The sequence below is a fragment of the Microtus ochrogaster genome, unplaced genomic scaffold (assembly GCF_000317375.1).
Source record: "Microtus ochrogaster isolate Prairie Vole_2 unplaced genomic scaffold, MicOch1.0 UNK16, whole genome shotgun sequence".
NCBI lineage: Eukaryota > Metazoa > Chordata > Mammalia > Rodentia > Cricetidae > Microtus > Microtus ochrogaster.
In genome coordinates this window covers 2,824,219-2,844,210 of record NW_004949114.1, presented here as the reverse complement: position 1 = coordinate 2,844,210, position 19,992 = coordinate 2,824,219, and the positions used below count along the sequence as shown (strand labels likewise).

The 19,992-nt window shown below is 41.4% G+C and overlaps 1 protein-coding gene across 5 annotated transcripts in view; it reads right to left on the bottom strand.

The window, feature by feature from the left end:
* The window catches only part of Ash1l (ASH1 like histone lysine methyltransferase), a 162,722-nt gene that overhangs the window by 81,502 nt on the left and 61,228 nt on the right, over positions 1-19,992 (bottom strand). For all 5 annotated transcript variants that reach the window (XR_003378742.1, XM_005367130.3, XM_013353766.2 and 2 more), the window contains exons 5-7: positions 13,668-14,403; positions 9,886-10,065; positions 5,301-5,395 (exon numbers count right to left, since the gene is read on the bottom strand). Coding sequence is in view for 4 of the 5 variants with exons in the window: in XM_005367130.3 (XP_005367187.1) it covers positions 5,301-5,395; positions 9,886-10,065; positions 13,668-14,403 (1,011 nt within the window). In the remaining variant the exon portion in view is untranslated. The remainder of the gene's footprint in view (positions 1-5,300; positions 5,396-9,885; positions 10,066-13,667; positions 14,404-19,992) is intronic.

Genomic DNA, 19,992 nt, shown 5'->3' with positions numbered 1-19,992 from the left:
TCCCTGACCTGTGGGAAGTCCAAGGACCGCCCACCTCCATCCAGGTTTAGTAAGTTGTCTGCTGTCTTTAAATATCCCCAAATATATAAGTCTAGAACTTCATGCCACTAAAGTGCTCAGTTAGGAGATTATGCTGTACCACAGAAAGACTGACGCTCATATGCGAAGAAAGATAGCAGCTTCCAGGACAGGCAGTAAAACAAGGAAAAACCAATTAAGTCTTGCATGTGTCTCCACATCATTGCTTCCCTGTCTGAGGAAAGGAGCCTTCTCTTTTGCTAGGTCATGTGGCTGGAATCCACTTGGTGTTCTGTGTTGAGAGGCCTAGAGTTCCATTGTGTTCTCCGCAGCAGTTGGGCGAGGTGGCTCTGAGGCTAGGTAACCTGTGCTTTCAGAGAAGGGCCCTCTAGGTATACTGCAGTTTCTCAGAAATGAAGAGTTCATCAAAGCAATGAACAAGGAAAAGACTTGTCTTCTTAGATAGGTTTTCTGTTATTTTCACTGGCCCGCCTGGCTCCTGATGAATTGCTGTCATGTTTTTCTGTTGAGTTTTGTCATTATATCCCATTCAAGTGTAAAAAATGCCTCTTTAAATTTGTGCTGGATTTTGTACTTGTCTCCAAAAATTTAAAACCATGGTCAATTGCTAACTTCTCCCCTCTTTTTTTTGACACTTGTCTTTTGTCATTCATATCACTTTTGTTACCCAGGATCATTCTTTTTTGTTTTTTTAAGATTTATTTATTTAAGCTGGCGGTGGTGGCGCACGCCTTTAATCCCAGCACTTGGAAGGCAGAGGCAGGTGGATCTCTGAGAGTTCGAGGCCAGCCTGGTCTACAAGAGCTAGTTCCAGGACAGGCACCAAAGCTACAGAGAAACCCTGTCTCGGAAAAAAAAAAAAAAAGATTTATTTATTTATTATGTACAGTGTCTGGCTCCATGTATGCCTGCAGGCCAGAAAAGGGCACCAGATCTCATAGATGGTTGTGAGCCACCATGTGGTTGCTGAGAACTGAACTCAGTGTTCTTAACCCCTGAGCCATCTCTCCAGGCCCCAGGATCATTCTTTCAACATCTGAAGAGGCATGCTCTTTAGTGCTTCTTATCCAGTTTTTAATATTGTCAAAAGACTTTTTATTGGTGATGTCATAGACCAGCATAATTCCCATGGCTCCTCTATAGTATGCTGTTGTGATTGTTAGGAATCTTTCCTGACCTGCTGTGTACCATATCTGAAGCTTAATTTCCTTTCCATTGAGTTCTATTGTTCTCATTTTAAAATCAATCCTGATGGTGGAGATGAAGGTGGTGTTGAAGGCGTCCTCAGAGAAGGGGAACAGGAGGCAGGTTTTACTGACGCCGCTGGAGTTGGTGATGAGCAGCAGTTTGAACAGATAATCGTATGTCTTCGCCATCTTCTCGCTCTCGCCCTCTCTGACCAAAGAAAGCAAGGAGGCAAGGAGGTGGTGGAAAGACGCAGGGAGGGGGCCTTGGGTGAGGGGGCGTGTCCGCCGAGCTACCTGCGACCTGCCCTGCCTCTTCCTAGTTATTTTTTATATAACCAAATTCCACTATCTGCAGGAAGCAACCCAAAAGGTACTCAAAGGAATGAAACCTGGCAAATGGATGTGTTCCATTTTGTATAATTTGGAAAATTAAAATATGCACACCACACCACTGATACCTATTCGGTTTTCAATGGGCAACTGCTTTGAGTTTGGAAAAGGCTGATTTGGTAATCATACGTTTCCTAGAAGTTATGGTCATCAAGGGTAACCTGCACAAATTTAGAGTGACAGTGCTCCATCCAGCATAATCTCTAGTAAAATGAAAGTTTTTTGTTTTTTGGGGTTTTTTTTTTTGCTTATTACATATAAAGCACATTAAAGGTATATGACACAATCCTACAGGGCAGGAAGTTATAGAAAGACCAAATTGAACTCTAAATAAAGACACCCAGAAATAGACTGCATAATGACTTATTAACTTTGAATTTTCTAAATGCTAATGAGAAAGGAACAACAACTGCAGAAGGACATAATTATCACATCTATTATCCAATGATAATAGAAAAACTATGGAATTAAATCAGCCTTTCTAATTTAAAGGGTTTCTTTGTAGCCATGGCTGTTCTGAAACTTGCTTGGTAGACCAAGTTGGCCTCCAACTCAATTCACCTCTCTCTGCCTCCTAAGTGCTGGGATTCAAGGCACGTGCCACACTGCCTTGTGACTACTGACTTTTAATACTGAGATAAACTACAAAAATTTTAAGTTGAGACTGGTCCTAAGAAGAGGAAACAAACTTTCCATTTATTTGTTTGTTTTTGAGACAGGGTCTCACTGTGTAGTCCTTGTTCCCTAGAAGCAGCTGGCCAGGGCTGCTGAGATGGCTCATATGGGTAAAACTGAGTGTCATGCAAACCTGACGACCAGAGTTTGATCCCATGAATATATGGTAAGAAAGAATCAACTCACCACAGGTGTCCTTTGACCTCCACATGCATGCTGTGGGATGAGACACCCCCCCATCCCCCCGCCTACACACCACACATGAAACACATTTTGAAAACCATTAAAAAGGGCTGGAAGCATGGCGTAGTGGTCAAGAGCACTGGCTGCTCTTCCAGAGGACCCCAGTTGAATTCCCAGCACCCACATGGCAGCTCACAATCACCTGTAACTCCAGTACAAGGGAAACTTGATTTCTTCTTCTGGCCTCCACATATACCAGGTGTGCACCTGGTGCAAAGATAGACACATAGAAGCGGACAGAAGCTGGCCAAGGGGGTCAGGCTGCATGCCAAGAAGGGAGGAGACTTAAGAGCATTGTCCACTTGTCACTGGGGTGAAGGTAAGAAAGCTATAAGACTGACGGAGTCGTGGAGTTTTCTGTGATTTCAAGAGCGCTCTGGCTAGAGAATGTGTCTTACAAGAAGGCCCCTGAAGGCCAGTGTGTTAAGCTGCGAAGATGAAACCTAAACCGAAATGGAGACTCAAGGACCATGGGATACACACCAGAGGGGTGTGCGTGTAGAATCTAAGTGTGCTGCCTGCAGTAGAGATTAAGGGTTGGTGCTACTCAAGCCTTTTATACGATGAGCCCCCAACGATGGAGATGGAACTATGGGATTTAGTGTTTGCTCTGCTAATTTTTATTTTGCTTTGGTGTGATTGTTCCTTGTTATGCCTGAGTTCTTTCTTCTTAAAATAGGAATATTTACTCCGTGCTGTTAAGTTGAAAATACTCTATGTACTTTTTCTTTTTTTTTTTCAAAGGTTTTCTTTCTTTTTTTTTTTTTAATACTTATTATTTATTTATTATGTATACAATATTCTGTCTGTATGTCTGCAAGCCAGCAGAGGGCACCAGACCTCATTACAGATGGTTGTAAGCCACCATGTGGTTGCTGGGAATTGAACTCAGGACCTTTGGAAGAGCAGGCGATGCTCTTAACCACTGAGCCATCTCTCCAGCCCGAAAATACGTCTATGTACTTTTTCAAAAATTTTATTGGAAACTGATTTTTTTTTTTTTTTGAAATGAGGTCTTACTGTATAGCAATAGATAGTCTTCTTCCCAAGTGCTGGGATTAAAGGTTATGTGCTATCACACCTGGCTAAAAACTCACTCTTACTTTTTTGAGATAGGGTTTCTCTGTGTTGACCCAGCTGTCCTAAAACTCACTATGTAGGACCAGGCTGGCTTCAAATTCCAAAATACACCTAGCTCTGCTGAGTGCTGAGATTAAAGGTGTGTGCCACCAATGCCCAACTAAAAACTGATTTAATGTGCTACAATTTTGTTTTTTTTTTTTTGGTTTTTCAAGACAGGGTTTCTCTGTGGCTTTTGGAGCCTGTCCTGGAACTAGCTCTGTAGACCAGGCTGGTCTCGAACTCACAGAGATCCGCCTGCCTCTGCTTACTAAGTGCTGGGATTAAAGGTGTGCGCCACCATCACCCGGCTTGTTTTTTTGTTTTTTTTTTAAAGATTTATTATGTATACAACATTCTGCCTTGATGTATGCCCACATGCCAGAGGAGGGCACCAGATCTCAGTACAGATGGTTGTGAGCGACCATGTGGTTGCTGGGTATTGAACTCAGAATCTTTGGAGGAGCAGCCAGTGCTCTTAACCTCTGAACCATCTCTCCAGCCCCCTGTGCTACAATTTTGAAAAACTTTGCAGACTTCTAAAGCTGGAGTGAATGTCCTTTACATTATAATATGGTAATGAGCCTTGGGCAAAAGTCAAGTGATGTGTGTATAGGAATCAAGTTGACAAGTTATGACATTAATATTAATTTTCAACTTGACAGAATGAAGACTCATCTGACCGATGAGCCCTTAGGCAATGCCTGTTGCCTAAGGATTATATTGATTATATTAATTTAATGTGGAAAGACTATTCTTAATTGTAAGTGGGACTGGACTACATTCATGGTAGAAAGTGAGCCAAAATAAGCCCTTTCTCCCTCATGTTGCTTTTCCTAGGGTACTTATCTCAGCAGCAGAAAAAGCAACTAAGACAACCTGCCATTACTTTCCTTGAAGCAAGAGATAGTAATTAATTTCTAAACAGTGAGGTGAAAACTGGGAATGGCACGCAGTTTATAATCCCAGAATTTGGAAGATAAAGTCAGGAGGGTCAGTAGTTTAAGGTCATTGGCTATCAAGTTAAAGTTTACCTTTATGCAAGACTTTATCTTAACAACAAAAATAAACTCCCAAGCAAATAAACAATAAAAAGAAAGATCTATCTAAAGAATGTCCTTGATCAATGTCTGCTTTAAATGATGTCCCAGGAGAGCCTACTCAAAATTCTCATTTGGAAGAAAAAGAATAATGCCCATTGCTTGGCTAATTCCATGATAAAACAAGAAAAGCAGGGCTGAAGAACAGATCAATGGCAGAGTGTATTTTCCCTCCCTCTTTCCTTCTACCTTTCATGCAGAGCTCCAGGCTGCTCTCTAACTCACTGTGTAGCTGCGGATGTCCTTGAGCTTCTGATCTTCCTGCCTTCAGCTTGAGTGACAAAGTTACATGCATGTTCTCTGCCTAGTTCATCTCCTGGTTCATGAAATACTTATGGGGATCCAATCCAGGCTTTATATTTGTTAGGCATATACACTCTTATCAACTGAGCTACAGTCCCACATCCTTGGTGAGAATTATTGGGAATGTCTTATAAATAAATGATAAAAAACTTGAACCCAGGAGAACTAAGAACAGAAGCACTTCCCCTAAATTAAACATATATAGTTTATTCTTACTAATAAATTATGTGGACTCAGTACTCACCAACATGAATTGGTGCTGGGAACAATCCATATTCATGCTCTCCTGGAGTATATTCCAGCTTCTCTTTCTTTAACTGGATTAATCGGCTCTTTGGGCTGTGATGAGAAAAGAGTAAGAAACAAAGGCAATTAAATTTCTTCCTGAGGTCATATGAAAATAAATTATATCTGAAAAGATGATTCAGTATATAAAGGCACTTCCCACCAAGACTGACAACCCGAGTTAGAGCCCTGGAAACTATATTGTTAAAGGAGAATTAACTGCTGAACACTATCTTTTCCTTCAACATGCATGTATGCTGGCCCCTTTTCAATAAATAAACAGAAAGAAAAAATGTAATCTAATAATGTACTTAAAAAAAAAAAAACAACAGCCCGGGGTTAGAGAAATGGCTCAGCAGTTAATAGCACTGCCAGCTCCTTAGAGGACCTGAGTTTGAGTCCTAGCACCCGTGCCTGCGACTCTGTCCTCTGCGCGTACTCTCATGTACCTTTGTGCACCTATAACTATGAACATAAATAAAAAAATCTTAAATTCTGGAAATTCCCTTTAAAAAGAAGTTCTTTAATATTCTGTAAAAATTTTATTCATTCAACAGCAGCCCTGGCTGTCCATGTGTGATAGCCCTGACCACCTAAATTCAATCCCTGGAGCTTATGGGAGGAGATATGATGGGAAGACAGAATTCAAAGCTCAAAGTTGTTCTCTTTCTTCCACAAATACACAAGGTCACTTATACTCATGTATACACATCATACAAAAACAAAACAAAAAGATTAATTAATTAATTTTTTTTTTTTTTCGAGACAGGGTTTCTCTGTGGCTTTGGAGCCTGTCCTGGAACTAGCTCTGTAGACCAGGCTGGTCTTGAACTCACAGAGATCCGCCTGCCTCTGCCTCCCGAGTGCTGGGATTAAAGGCGTGCGCCACCATCGCCAGGCTAATTAATTAATTTTATGTGTGTTTTGTTTGCATGAACATTGGTGTCACACAAATGCCTGGTTTTTGCAGAGGCCAGAAAAAGGCAATGGATCCCCAGATAGCTCTTGTAGACCAGGCTGGTCTTGAACTCACAGAGATCCGCCTGCCTCTGCCTCCCGAGTGCTGGGATTAAAGGCGTGCGCCACCATCGCCCGGCTTGGTCTCGAACTCACAGAGATCCGCCTGCCTCTGCCTCCCGAGTGCTGGGATTAAAGGCGTGCGCCACCATCGCCCGGCTAATTAATTAATTTTATGTGTGTTTTGTTTGCATGAACATTGGTGTCACACAAATGCCTGGTTTTTGCAGAGGCCAGAAAAGGGCAATGGATCCCCTGAAACACCATGTGGGTGTTGGGAACTAAACTCAGGTCCTCTGCAAGATCAGCTCTTAACCACTAAGCCATCTCTCTAGCCACTGAAGTATTTTTTTTTGGGGGGGGGAGGGGTTCGAGACAGGGTTTGTCAGTATCTTTGGAGTCTGTCCTGGAAATAGCTCTTGTAGACCAGGCTGGTCTTGAACTCACAGAGATCCGCCTGCCTCTGCCTCCCGAGTGCTGGGATTAAGGGCGTGTGCCACCACCGCCCAGCTTAAAGATAATTTTTAAATAAATTTATGATTTATAATTAGTATATGTTGGGTTTTTATACTGTTTGGTCCAAAGTGAGTCCCCAAAGTAGCAGACAATATTGCTAACAGAAGCTCAAAGTTCCCTATCCCTCATGATTCTCAAAAGGAAGGTCTGTTTACCAGCTAATTCAAACAGCCTGAACCCTGCTATCACAGAAAATACTTACCCACAAGTTGCTGTTCTCTGCCACCAGAGATAGCCTTAGCATTTTGATTCCCAATAAACTGTCCTTATACATACAGAGTAGTCCAGTTTGGGGGTTTCACTATAACCTCTCTGACATACACCTCTTTTATATGTATACATACCTGGGCCATGGAAATTGTTCTTGGGTAAAACAGGGTCATGATTGTAAAGAGCAGGCCTGTGCTGGAAACTCTACAAACACACCACACCCCAAGGGCTGGGGCTCTTAAACTACTTGGCAGGTTAAGTGACTGTTTCAGGTTTTTGTTGTTTACATTTTTAAATAAAAAACTGAATTAAGGCCAGATGTCACAGCTCATGCCTTTAATCCCAGCACTTTGACTAGTTTTTAACTTTATAACATGAATACCTCCTTGGTGTTTAAAAATCCACACCCAGCTCAACAATGTTCATAGCAGCTTTGTTTGTCATAGCCAGAACCTGGAAACAACCTAAATGCCCCTCGATCAGAAAATGGATAAAGAAAAAAAAATGTGGCCGGGCGGTGATGGCGCACGCCTTTAATGCCAGCACTCGGGAGGCAGAGGCAGGCGGATCTCTGTGAGTTCGAGACCAGCCTGGTCTACAGAGCTAGTTCCAGGACAGGCTCCAAAGCCGCAGAGAAACCCTGTCTCGAAAAACCAAAAAAAAAGAAAAGAAAAGAAAAAAATGTGCTACATTTACACAATGGAGTATTACACAGCAGAAAAAAATAACGACAGTTTGAATTTTGCAGGAAAATAGATGGAGCTACAAAACATTATTTTGAGTGAGGTAATCCAGCCATAGAAAGACAATTATCACATGTACTCACTCATAGGTGGTTTTTAAACATAAAGCAAAGAAAGCCAGCCTACAAACCACAATCCCAGAGAACTTAGACAACAATAAAGACACTAAGTGAGACTTACATAGATCTAATCTACATGGGAAGTAGAAAGTAGAAAAAGACAAGATTTCCTGAGTAAATTGGGAGCATGGGGACCTAGGGGGAGGATTGAAGGGGAGGGGAGAGGCAGAGAGGGGAGCAGAGAAAAATGTAGAGCTCAATAAGTATCAATAAAAAAAATTTTAAAAAAAGAAAAAAAACCTGAAAAAAAAAAAAAACACCACACCCCCTGCCCCTAAAAGACAGGGTTTTATGCACGCCATGCTGGTCTAAAATTGTCTATGTGGTAAGGGTGGCTTTCAGCATCTTCTCCTTCCTCCTCGGCACCCTCTGCAGTGCTGGGTTACAGACAAGCCCAACCATATCCAGCTTATGAAGCACTGAAAACCTGACTTAAAATTTTCAGCATAAACGATCTATATATCCAGCCCCAAGTTTTCTAATTACACTAAACACCAGTGATCCCAGCCAGCTGATGGGCTAGTATGCTCTACACAGTCAGTTTCAGACTGTGTCAAAAAGTAACAAAGGAGTACTGATCAAGTTGTATCAAGGAATTATAAAATTCTTCAAACTATTCATTTGAAAATTTAATCAATGAAATTTAAAATACATTTACTTATGCAGACAATGCTATTTAGCATCCTTTTGGGGTTTTATTTAATTAATTAATTTTTTTTTTTTATTTTTATTTTCTTTGGTTTTCAAGACAAGGTTTTGCTGTAGTTGTAGAACCTGTCCTGGAACCAACTCTTGTAGACCAGGTTGGCCTCAAACTCACAGAGATCTGCCTGCCTTTGCCCCCCGAGTGCTGGGACTAAAGGTGTGATCCACCACCGCCCGGCTAATTTTTTTTTAAATATTTATTTATTTAGTATGTATGCAATATTCTGTCTGTGTGTATGCCCGAAGGCCAGAAGAGGGCACCAGACCCCATTAAAGATGGTTGTGAGCCATCATGTGGTTGCTGGGAATTAAACTCAAGACCTTTGGAAGAGCAGGCAATAGCTCTTAACCTCTGGGCCATCTCTCCAGCCCTCCCCCCCCTTTTTTTAAACTTAAGAAACGACCTGGCAAGCCTGAAATGAACTATGTAAAGAATGATGTCCTTGAACAAGAGGCAATCCTCCTGCCTCTGCTTCCAGAGTACTGGCGTTTCAGGTGTACACCACCACACCTAGCTTTCATTCTTATTTTCAAACAATAAAAGGCATAATTAGACTCCAACTGACAGAATGGAAGTAGAAGAGAGAGGCTAAACATGAGGGATGATAATTATAATCCGGAACAGTGTGGTATCAACAGTCCAGTGAGTACTCAGGTACTCGAGACAGGTAAATATACATTACACATTACACATATATAATGCTATATATACACTGGTTTTTGGTAGTGAAAAAAATATCTTGTTCAGGCTCAGTGGTTAAAGGTGCCTGTCAACCAATCTGAGGTGGTAGAGAGGAGACTGGATTACACAAATGTAGTAAAAATTATAAAGCTATGGTGGAAGCCGGGCGGTGGTGGCGCACGCCTTTAATCCCAGCACTCGGGAGGCAGAGGCAGGCGGATCTCTGTGAGTTCGAGACCAGCCTGGTCTACCAAGGGAGTTCCAGGACAGGCTCCAAAGCTACAGAGAAACCCTGTCTCGAAAAACCAAAAAAAAAAAAAAAAATCCCAGCACTCGGGAGGCAGAGGCAGGCGGATCTCTGTGAGTTCGAGCCCAGCCTGGTCTACAAAGCGAGTTCCAGGACAGGCTCCAAAGCCACAGAGAAACCCTGTCTCGAAAAACCAAAAAAAATAAAATAAATAAATAAAAAACCAAAAAAACAAAAAACAAAAAAAAAAAGTTATGGTGGAAATAGGGTTAAGAAGATATAAACTTTCAGTCGCCACTACTTACTCTGTGGTTTTGTAAACATCAGAATACAGCCCAGCTCTCTGGTACTTTTTCTTTGGAGGACGTGGGGCTTTCTTTTCTCGTGGGACGAGAGCCAGCACAGGTTGCAAGGTACTTTCAGGTTCAGAAGGTTTGGTGGGGGTTTCAAGAGGAATGGGAATTTCAGCTGGTGTTTCTATAAAACTAGAAAAAAATAATATAAAGATGTTATTGTGAAAAATAATTATACACACACATACATGTGTATTTGTAATTTTCGAGGCAGAGTCTTAGCCTTGAACCTGCTGTGTAGACAATAATGATCTTCAGATCCTGATTCTTGTGGCTCCTATTCCCATGCACTGACCTTACAGCCATGCATCAGGCATGTTGATGCCCACTTTTAATTTCAGAGACAATCACTGTTCTATGAGCTGGTGGACAGCTTGGTCTATACTACATAGTTCGAGGCTAGCCAAAGGTAGACAGTAAGACCCTGTCTTAGAAAAAAGCACTCAGGAGGCAGGCGGAGCTCTGTGAGTTCAAGGCCGGCCTGGTCTACAAGAGCTAGTCCAGGACAGGCTCCAAAGCTACAGAGAAACCCTACCTCAAAAAACCAAATAAATAAATAAATGAACAAACAAACAAATAAATAAACAAACAAGTTGGGTGGATGGCTCACACATTTAATCCCCAGCACTCAGGAGGCAGAAGCAGGCAGATCTGAGTTTGAGGCCAGTCTGGTCTATAGCGCAAATTCCAGGACAGCCAGGGCTACACAATGGAACCCTGTCTTGGAGGGTGGGGGTAAACAAACAAAAACAAAAAGAAACACCAAGGCACATGGATGTACTGGTTAATGCTTTTAATCCTACTGCTTAACAAGTTGAGCCAAAGGGCTAGAGAGATGGATTAGCAGTTAAGAATTGCTCTTTCAGAGGACCTGGGTTCAAGTTGAAGAACCCACATAGTAATTCACAACTATCTGTAACTCCAGCTCCAGGGGATCTGATACCTTCACACAGATACACACACAGGCAAAACAGCAATGCACACAAAATAAAAAGAAATAAATTCACTAAAAACAAAGGATGCAGAAATATAAGCTCAAATCATTCTTAGCTGTACAGCAAGTTCAGGGTCACCTTATCTTAGAAAAATCAAAATCAGAGCAGTTCAGCATCCTGGCTCATACCTGTAATCCCAGATGCTAGAGGCTAATAAAGGAAGACATCCATGTGAAATTAGCCTAGCATACAGGGTATGACTGTATCTAACCACAATAACAACAAAAAATTTTCAAAGTAAACCTGATGGTGGTGCAAGTCTATAAACAAAACTACTACGTAGGCTGAGGCTGAGTGAAGTCAAGTTCAAGGCCTGTTTGGACAATTTACTGAGAACTTTCCCAAAAAATTAACAGCACAGCTGGGTGGTAATGGCATATGCCTTTAATCCCAGTACTTGGGAGGCAGAGGCAGATGGATCTCTGTGAGTTTAAGGCCAGACTGGGCTTCAAGCTCTAGTTCCAGGACAGGCTCCAAAGCTACAGAGAAACCCTGTCTCGAAAAACAAAAAAACAAAAAAATTAACACCACACACACACACACCTCTACCTACCCCTTCGGTCCTCAAACATTTTATATGAAACAAATCTACTGTTTGTGGTACACACCAGTAGGGTCTGCAGGAGAGGATCACAAGTTCAAGGCCATCCTAGGCTGTACCAAGGACTAGAGCAATAGCTCAGTAGTTAAGAGTACACCTTGCTCTTTTAGAAGACCAATTTAAAACAAACAAACAAGAAAACAGCTTGGAACTATAGCTAGGTTGTAGTTCAATAAGTTACAATGTAACAACATTTAAATAGCTATGGCTGAAATATCTTTAAATTTGATAAAAGTATAAACTTGAAGTTAATATGAATCTAAGTCACCGTGAGGATGATCAACTCAAATAAAACAAAGCAAATAATAATAAATGTGCTGAAAGTCACCAATGAAGAAAACAAGAGAGTGAGAGGAAGCAGGATATAAGAATTTCAAGGTTACAAGCCAGAAGCAAATCCAATCCCAGGAGCCAACCCAGTCCTGGGACACTGGCAAATCAGAATTGATCCAACGACCTGACTCAGAGTCTGCGATCTCCACCAGAGTGGGACTGAACCTAGGACACAGAGAGAACAATCTCCAAGGGAGCAGACAAAAGCCCAGCAGCACTGGGCTAATTCCAGGAACATGGTGTAACCAATGGGGTAACTAGAACTGTGAAAATGACTGTACCATGAGGAACAACCATCTGAGCTTTGGATTAACTGTCACCTAGAAGATTATTCAACAGAATTTCAGACAGCCCTAACAACACCTATTAGAGGAAAAGATAGTAGAAAAAGGTAAGACCACATGCTACACCACAAAGAGCAACACAATACCAGTAGAACCTAAAGACCCTACAAAAGCAAACCTGAACAATCAAATATGAATAAAAGAGAAGAACATGATCTAAAAAATAACCTTAAGAGAATTTTTGAAATTCTAAAAGATGAAATGAGAAATTCTCTTCAAAAAATGGAGAAAAAACAAACAAAAAATTGGAAGGCATCAGCAAATCACTTAAAGAAAACCAAGAAAAAGAAACCAAACATATAAAAGAAACTATTCAGGTCTTAAAAATTGAGATAGAAACAATTAAAAAAAAACACAAGCCAAAGGAATTATAGAAACAGAAATAATGAGAAAAAGAGCAGGAACCAGCCAGGCAATGGTGATGCATGCCTTTAATCCCAGCACTCAGGAGGCAGAGGCAGGCGGATCTTGTCCCAACAAACCAAAAATTGGGAGCCTGGGGACATTGGGGGAGGGTCGAAGGGGAAGGGAGAGGCAGGGAGGGGAGCAGAGAAAAATGTAGAGCTCAATAAATTCTTTTGGCTGTTTATCACATTAGACTCTTGAATTCATTAACTAAAGGTTCATATTTTTTTTTTGTTTTGAATCTTAGGCCCTTTTACTTTTTTTACTATATCAAAATAATTTTATGGCCACCTTGTATTTTAAAAAAAGACTCTAGCTATATTATGTGGCCTAGGATGGCTGAAATTCAATATCAGTATAGCTCAGATTGACCTTAAAACTCCAGATTGTTCTTCAACCTGGAATCATTGGCATGCATGAGTACTTCACCAACAACACTCTTATGTATAGAAAACAGTCTTTGACAGGGTGTGGTGGCACTCGCCTTTAATCCTAACACTTAGAGGAGGCAGGGCCAGGCTGATCTCTGGTAGTTCAAGGCCAGCCTTACCTATAATACAAACAAAAAAAGAAAACAGCCTAAAGAAGCCAGACCGTTGTGCACACTTTTAATCCCAGCAGTCAGGGGCAGAGGCAGGTGGATCTTGGTGATTGAGGCCAGCCTGGTCTATGAAGCAAGTACCAGGACAGAGAAATCACATGTCTCGGGGGGAAAAAAAAAGAAGGAAGGAAGGAAGGAAGGAAGGAAGGAAGGAAGGAAGGAAGGAAGGAAGGAAGGAAGGAAGGAAGGAAGATTCCGTTACATAAATATAGTACAATTTGGAGACACTTAAGCTGGTCTTGGAGAATTAGCTCATCAATGAAGATGCCAACTGCCAAGCCCAATGAGCCAAATTTGATGTCTAGGACCCATGTGGTGCAAGAGATCTCTCAGATTGTTTTTGGGGTTCCCCTCTACCTGCCATCGTATGCATACACACATATAGAAGATAAACAAGAAAATAAAGAAGTTAGAGTGCTGTTATTTAGACTATAATATCTTAAGAAAGAAATTACCTTTTATTGTGTTCTTGTTCTTCTTCCTCTGGTATTGTCTTCTGCTTTTTCCTAGTTTGTTCTTCTAACAGCCAATTTTTCCTCTTCAACCCCTTCTTATGTTCTGAATTAAGGTTCACACTCTGAACCACAGCCTCGATCACATCAGTAACTGTGTCTGGACTTAGGTGCAGCGCTACTTCTTCATCTTCATTCAATTCTGGATTGACCAACTGGGCAGCCTGGAATGCTTGCATTGATACCACGGCTTGGAGGGGACATTTCCGAGGTCGACCTGGTCTGCGTTTCACAAAATTGTTCCCTGTCCTGGCCTGCCTTTGAAGTTTTTTAGCTTTTAAAATTTTATTGACGTGGTCCAGGTTTTTCTTGGTGGCCAAGATTTTGTCATAATTGCACATTTTCCGAGCTTGGCGCTGCATAGCTTCAACTACACTTCTCTTGATATGATGGGGAGAACATCGACTTGCTAACTTTTCAGAAAGAAGTGGGACATTATTATTACAAGAGTCAGCCGGGACTGCAGACATTAGAAGATCTGATTTACCTAGGGCTCGCTCTTTGCTATAGCTATGGCCTGGACTGGAGGAAGGTGGTACAGACACAGTTGTAACTGCGGGATCAGTACTTTTCTCCATGGACTCTTGCTCATCATGTTGTACTATCCGTTGCAACAGACTGTCTACAGAATCATCCATAGATGCAACCAATCTGGGACTTCTGGAGGGAATTCCATTCACTAAAAGAGACAACACAGCACACACAGACAAAAAATTGATCACTGAGTTATCTAAATTGCTCTGTCTCTATTTTTTTTTCTTCGCCTTCTGAGATAAGGCTGTGCTACAAAGCTTTCGCTGGCTCAGAATGCACCAGGCAAACCAGGCTGGTCTTGAAGCTGTGGCGATCGATCCTTCCTGCCTTTCTTCTGAGTGCTAGGATTATAGGAAATCAACCAGCTTTTAATTTCATTAATTAAATATTTATTTTTAATTTATGTATATGTATGTGTTTGGCATGTGCACAAAGGTGCCTACAGAGAGCAGAAAAGAGAGTCTGATACCCTGAAGTTAAGAAGTTAGTGAGCTGCTGGATATGGGTGTTGGGAAATGAACCCAACTATTCTGGAGAACAGTATTTTTTTTTTGTTTGTTTGTTTTTTTTGTTTTTCGAGACAGGGTTTCTCTGTGGCTTTGGAGCCTGTCCTGGAACTAGCTCTGTAGACCAGGCTGGTCTCGAACTCACAGAGATCCGCCTGTCTCTGCCTCCCGAGTGCTGGGATTAAAGGCGTGCACCACCACCGCCCGGCTGGAGAACAGTATTTTTAACTAAGCCATCTCCCAGCACCTTCTTTTCTTTTGTTTAAGACAGGTCTTCTGTAGCTCAGGATGGCCGTGAATCTACTACATTTGAAATTATTCCTAATCCTCAGTCTCTGTCTCCCAAAGTACTATAATTACAGGTGTGTCCCACCATGCCTGGCTAAGTAACTTTCTATACTAACAAAAGATAAAGACTGGATAAAGAGCTAAACTTGTCTGATTGCTGGGGGTCTAATCCATAGACTTGCCCATATCAGGCAAGTTGTTTACCACTCAGCTAAATCCTGAGCAAGACGGGTTCCTTCCCTTCTTTCTTCCTGATTTTTCAAACAGGGTGTTACACTGTGGCCCAGGCTGGCCTGGCACTCACCAGATAAGGTTATCTTCCTTCCTTAGCCTTCTACATTCTAGAATTAAAGGTGTAATATGCCACACCTGTGATGTTTTTGTATATGTGTTCATGTGGATCCAAATTTGTATTTGTGGGGGTGGGGTGGGTGGGGTCCACTCTTGTGTACTGTTTCTCACGGGCTACCCGTATTATTTTTATTTGGATCCAAATACATATCCTTTCAAGAAGTGTGCTGAATGACTGAATGAATCACTTCTCTACCTCCATGAATAAGGGTTACCGTAATGGCTGGACTGAATGCACTTTACATCTTCAGAGTATGAGGACCTGGGATGGAAGGTCACATTTAAAAGTGGTGTGATGGGCTGGAGAGATGGCTCAGTGGTTAAGAGCACTGCCTGCTCTTCCAAAGGTCCTGAGTTCAATTCCCAGCAACCACATGGTGGCTCACAACCACCTGTAATGAGATCTGGTGCCCTCTTCTGGCCTGCAGGAATGCATACAGGGAGAACACTGTATACTTAATAAATAAATAAATCTTAAAAAAAAATAAAATAAAAGTGGTGTGCTTGGGTGTCAACCTGATAAGGGGTGGTGTTGTGATGGGGTTAGGTGAGTGTTAATTTCAACTTGACAAAATTACCTGCGAGATGGGGGTTCTGAACACGATTGTAAGAGATTATCTTTCTTGGCCGGGCGGTAGCACATGCCTTTAATCCCAGAGGCAGAGGCAGGCGGATCTCTGTGAGTTCGAGACCAGCCTGGTCTACATGAGCTAGTTCCAGGACAGGCTCCAAAACCATAGAGAAACCCTGTCTTGAAAAACAAAACAAACAAACAAAATAAAAAAACAAAAACAAACAAACAAAAAAAAACCCAAAAAAGAGGTTATCTTTCTAAAAGAATTACTGCTTGTATTTGTGTACACAAGTGTGCATGTATGGAGGTCAGAGAACAACACTGTGTTTTAGGTTCACCTTCCATTTTGCTGTGGATTTGGAAGGGAAGAATGCAAGCTATCAGGCTTCTGCAGCATGTGTTTAGATCTACCTGCCGAGTCATGTCTTCAGTCCAACTGGGACTTAGTTAATGAGGTGGAAGACCATCCACCACAGTGAATGGTGTCCTTATTCTAAATGGGACTTTGAGAAGGGGAACCGAGAAGCAGCTTTTATTTATCCTTCTTCATTTCCTTTTTTTTTTTTTTTTAATATTTATTTGTTTGTTTATTTATTTATTATGTATACAATGTTCTGTCTGTGTGTATGACTGTAGGCCAGAAGAGGGCACCAGACCTCATTACAGATGGTTGTGAGCCACTATGTGGTTGCTGGGAATTGAACTCGGGACCTTTGGAAGAGCAGGCACTGCTCTTAACCTCTGAGCCATCTCTCCAGCCCCTCCTTCTTCATTTCCTGACTGTGGATATGATGTGACAACCTGCTTCAAGTTCCTGTTGCCCTGACAAACATGAACTGTAGCTTTAACCGTGAGCTAAAATAAACCGTTTATCCCTTAAGTTTCTTCTTCTAAGGCATTGTTAATAATAGGAAAGTAATTAAGTCTCTAAACTGCTAATTTATTATTATTATTACCCACAGGTCATAGTTTATTAATTAATGGACTTATCTACATGGTTCTAAAATGTGCCATTAGCTGACATGCATGGTGGCTAATAACTGTGTAACTTCAGCATACAGGAGGTTGAGCCGGAAGGATTACCAAAAACTTCAAGTCAGCCTGAGCTACTGAGTGGGGACTGAGACAGTAGGGCACACTAAAACTCTATCCAAAAACATTTAAAATTAGTGCTGGCCGGGCGATGGTGGCGCACGCCTTTAATCCCAGCACTCGGGAGGCAGAGGCAGGCGGATCTCTGTGGGTTCGAGACCAGCCTGGTCTACAGAGCGAGTTCCAGGACAGGCTCCAAAGCCACAGAGAAACCCTGTCTCGAAAAACCAAAAAAAATAAAATAAAATAAAATAAAATAAAATTAGTGCTGGTTAGATGGCTTAGGGTAAAAGCATTTGCTGATAAGCTGAGTTCAAACCCTAGGGCCCAGAGTGGAAGGAGAGATGTAACTTTTCAAAGTTGTTCTCTGACAGTAGCCTGCATACATGAGTGCACGCACACGCTCAAGCACACAGACGCACACACACATTTTAAAATGAAGAAAATGGTATTAGAGTTGGGGTTCAGTTTAAAAAGTGTCTACCTAGTATCTAACAATATCATGTATCAAGTTTTGGGGAAAAAAATCCAGCATGTGGGAGAGTGGTAGAGGCTGGAAGATCAGATGTTGAAGATAACTTTGGCTACACAGTGAGTTTGAGTCCAATCTAGATTATATAAGTCCCCATTCAAAAACAAACATGGGAAAAAATATGTTATTAATCTAGTTTTTTAAGATTTTACTTTTATTTATGTGTCTACATCACAGGGGTACAGATGCTTTCTAATACCAGAGGAGAATAAGAAATGCTAGGAGCAAGAATCAGGTCCTTTAGAAGGCCAATAATTGCTTTTAGTCACTGAACCACCTCTCCAACCCAATCCCAAATATTTCCCTATTAAGTACTAGCAATTACCAAAACATCTATCTCATCAGGAAATGGATTTTTCCTAACAATCCCAGTAACTTGATGTTAAAATCCTAAAAAATGAACAAGGTAGGGGAGGGATGAGATATATAACTGGATCTCTGTTTCTTTTCAATGTGGCCATATTGAATAAAGATCCCTTTTCTGCTTTCTGAATTCCACTATTGTGCCCTGAATTGGCAAATTAAGGGCTAGTGGGGGAGAACAGCTTTTTAGGACTGTCGGAGTAGCTTCTTACTGTAACCCTAGAACCCACACTGCAAAACTATACACACACACACACCCTTGCTATTGCTCAACACAGAAAAACAAAAATATTTCGAGTAGCATAAAAAGTTCCTTAGGTACCCTTTCATTGACAACATCACAGGAGCAGGTCAAGGAGGTACCCACTGTTTCCTCTTAATACTGATGATGTCTGCCTTTCTAGAAGTTTATATAATGGAAAAAGCTGGAAATCTACAGCCAAACAATAAAACTGTGTGGCACTTAGAATCTGTCTTTGAAGTGATTCCTATCCTAGGCCCAAAAGCAGGGCCTTCTGCCTTCATTGTGTCTGTCTTTTACTTTGGCTTACCTGATTAATTCTGAGCCCAGGCAGGTTAATCCATAAAGGAACGGTTGTCTAACCTAGCTCTAATCTTTTTGCCTTTCAAAGCTAAAGGCAAAGAGAAGTTACTATCCTAAACCTGCAGTCACGTTGGATTCTCAGAAGAATAATCAACGCCCCAAGTTCCGTAAGGGCAATTATTTATGAAGTGAGAAACCCCAGAGCACAAGTGTCATCTGAGACTCATCTTGCCCTCTAAATCACAAGGACTTCTTTGAACTACTTTGCAGAACCAGAACTGGTGTCATCAACAACCAGTCCATATCTTGATCAGTACTGATACAATCCTCCCTCTGGAGGAAAATAAAAATCTCTCATTCCCAATTCTTCCTCAACTGAAAGCAGAAACACTTCTCAGTACTCTGAAGATGGCCTTTCCATTGGTAGACAGTCACTGTTGGACTAGCTGGATCAGAGCCTGCAAGTCTTTTTACTACGTTCCCTTTATATATAAACCCCTCCCCCATAGATTCTGTTCCTCTAGAGAACCCTGACTGACATGGGGTATAAAATTAAACTCAAATGGTTTATGGCCTTAACTTAGTACAGTGCTGCTACCGGTTGTCCTCTGCAGGGGAACTTTAAGACAAAAAGTTCAGCCAGAGGGCTTTTTAACCCTTTAGAATAGCTGGAGTTACATATATTTATATATATTCCTCCTACTAAATTACCATCTCGTCCTGTAAGTTGCATGTTTTGTCAAACTTCTGTGACATCTGTTCCCAGAAACGACCTCCCAATACTTGATGTGTAGTTCAGAAGATGCCCTGGAACTGGATTCATGCATGTTTGTCAACAACCATGTGTGTTCTCCGAACCTTGCTTCAAGAGCAAGAAGTGCTGGGATAGCTACAAAAATGTTCTTAGCCACCAATCCATCAATAATCTCTTCTACATCTACACCTAAGTTGTGTTTTTGGTGTGTTTGCTTTTTTTTTTTTTTTTGACTGAATTTATTTAAGTGCGACCAAAACACATTTTGACCTTTGGAGGACAAAAGACAGGGTCTGTCTGGATCCAGAGTACTGAAGTTGCAGGTGGCTGTAAACAACTATGTGGATGCTGGGAACAGAATCAATGTACTCTTTAAGACAGCAAGTGCTCTTACCTGCTGAGCCATCTCTCTGGTCCCTTTTTTCTTAGCTTCTTTAAAAGAAACTCATTAGTCAGACAGTGATGGCACACACCTTTAATCCTAGCACTCAGGAATCAGAAGCAGATGGATTTCTGTGAGTTTGAGGCCAGCCTGTCTACAGAGCGAGTTTCAGGTCAGGGCTAGATAGAAAAACCCTGTCTCACAGAACAAAGCCAACCAAAACAAACAAATGGATTGATTGTATAAAAAATAGAAAATTTATGGGACATGAAATTGAACTTAATGTGTGTGGGGGTGATGTGGGAGTGTCATATATCAATCTGTTGATTTCATTGGTTAAGCAATAAA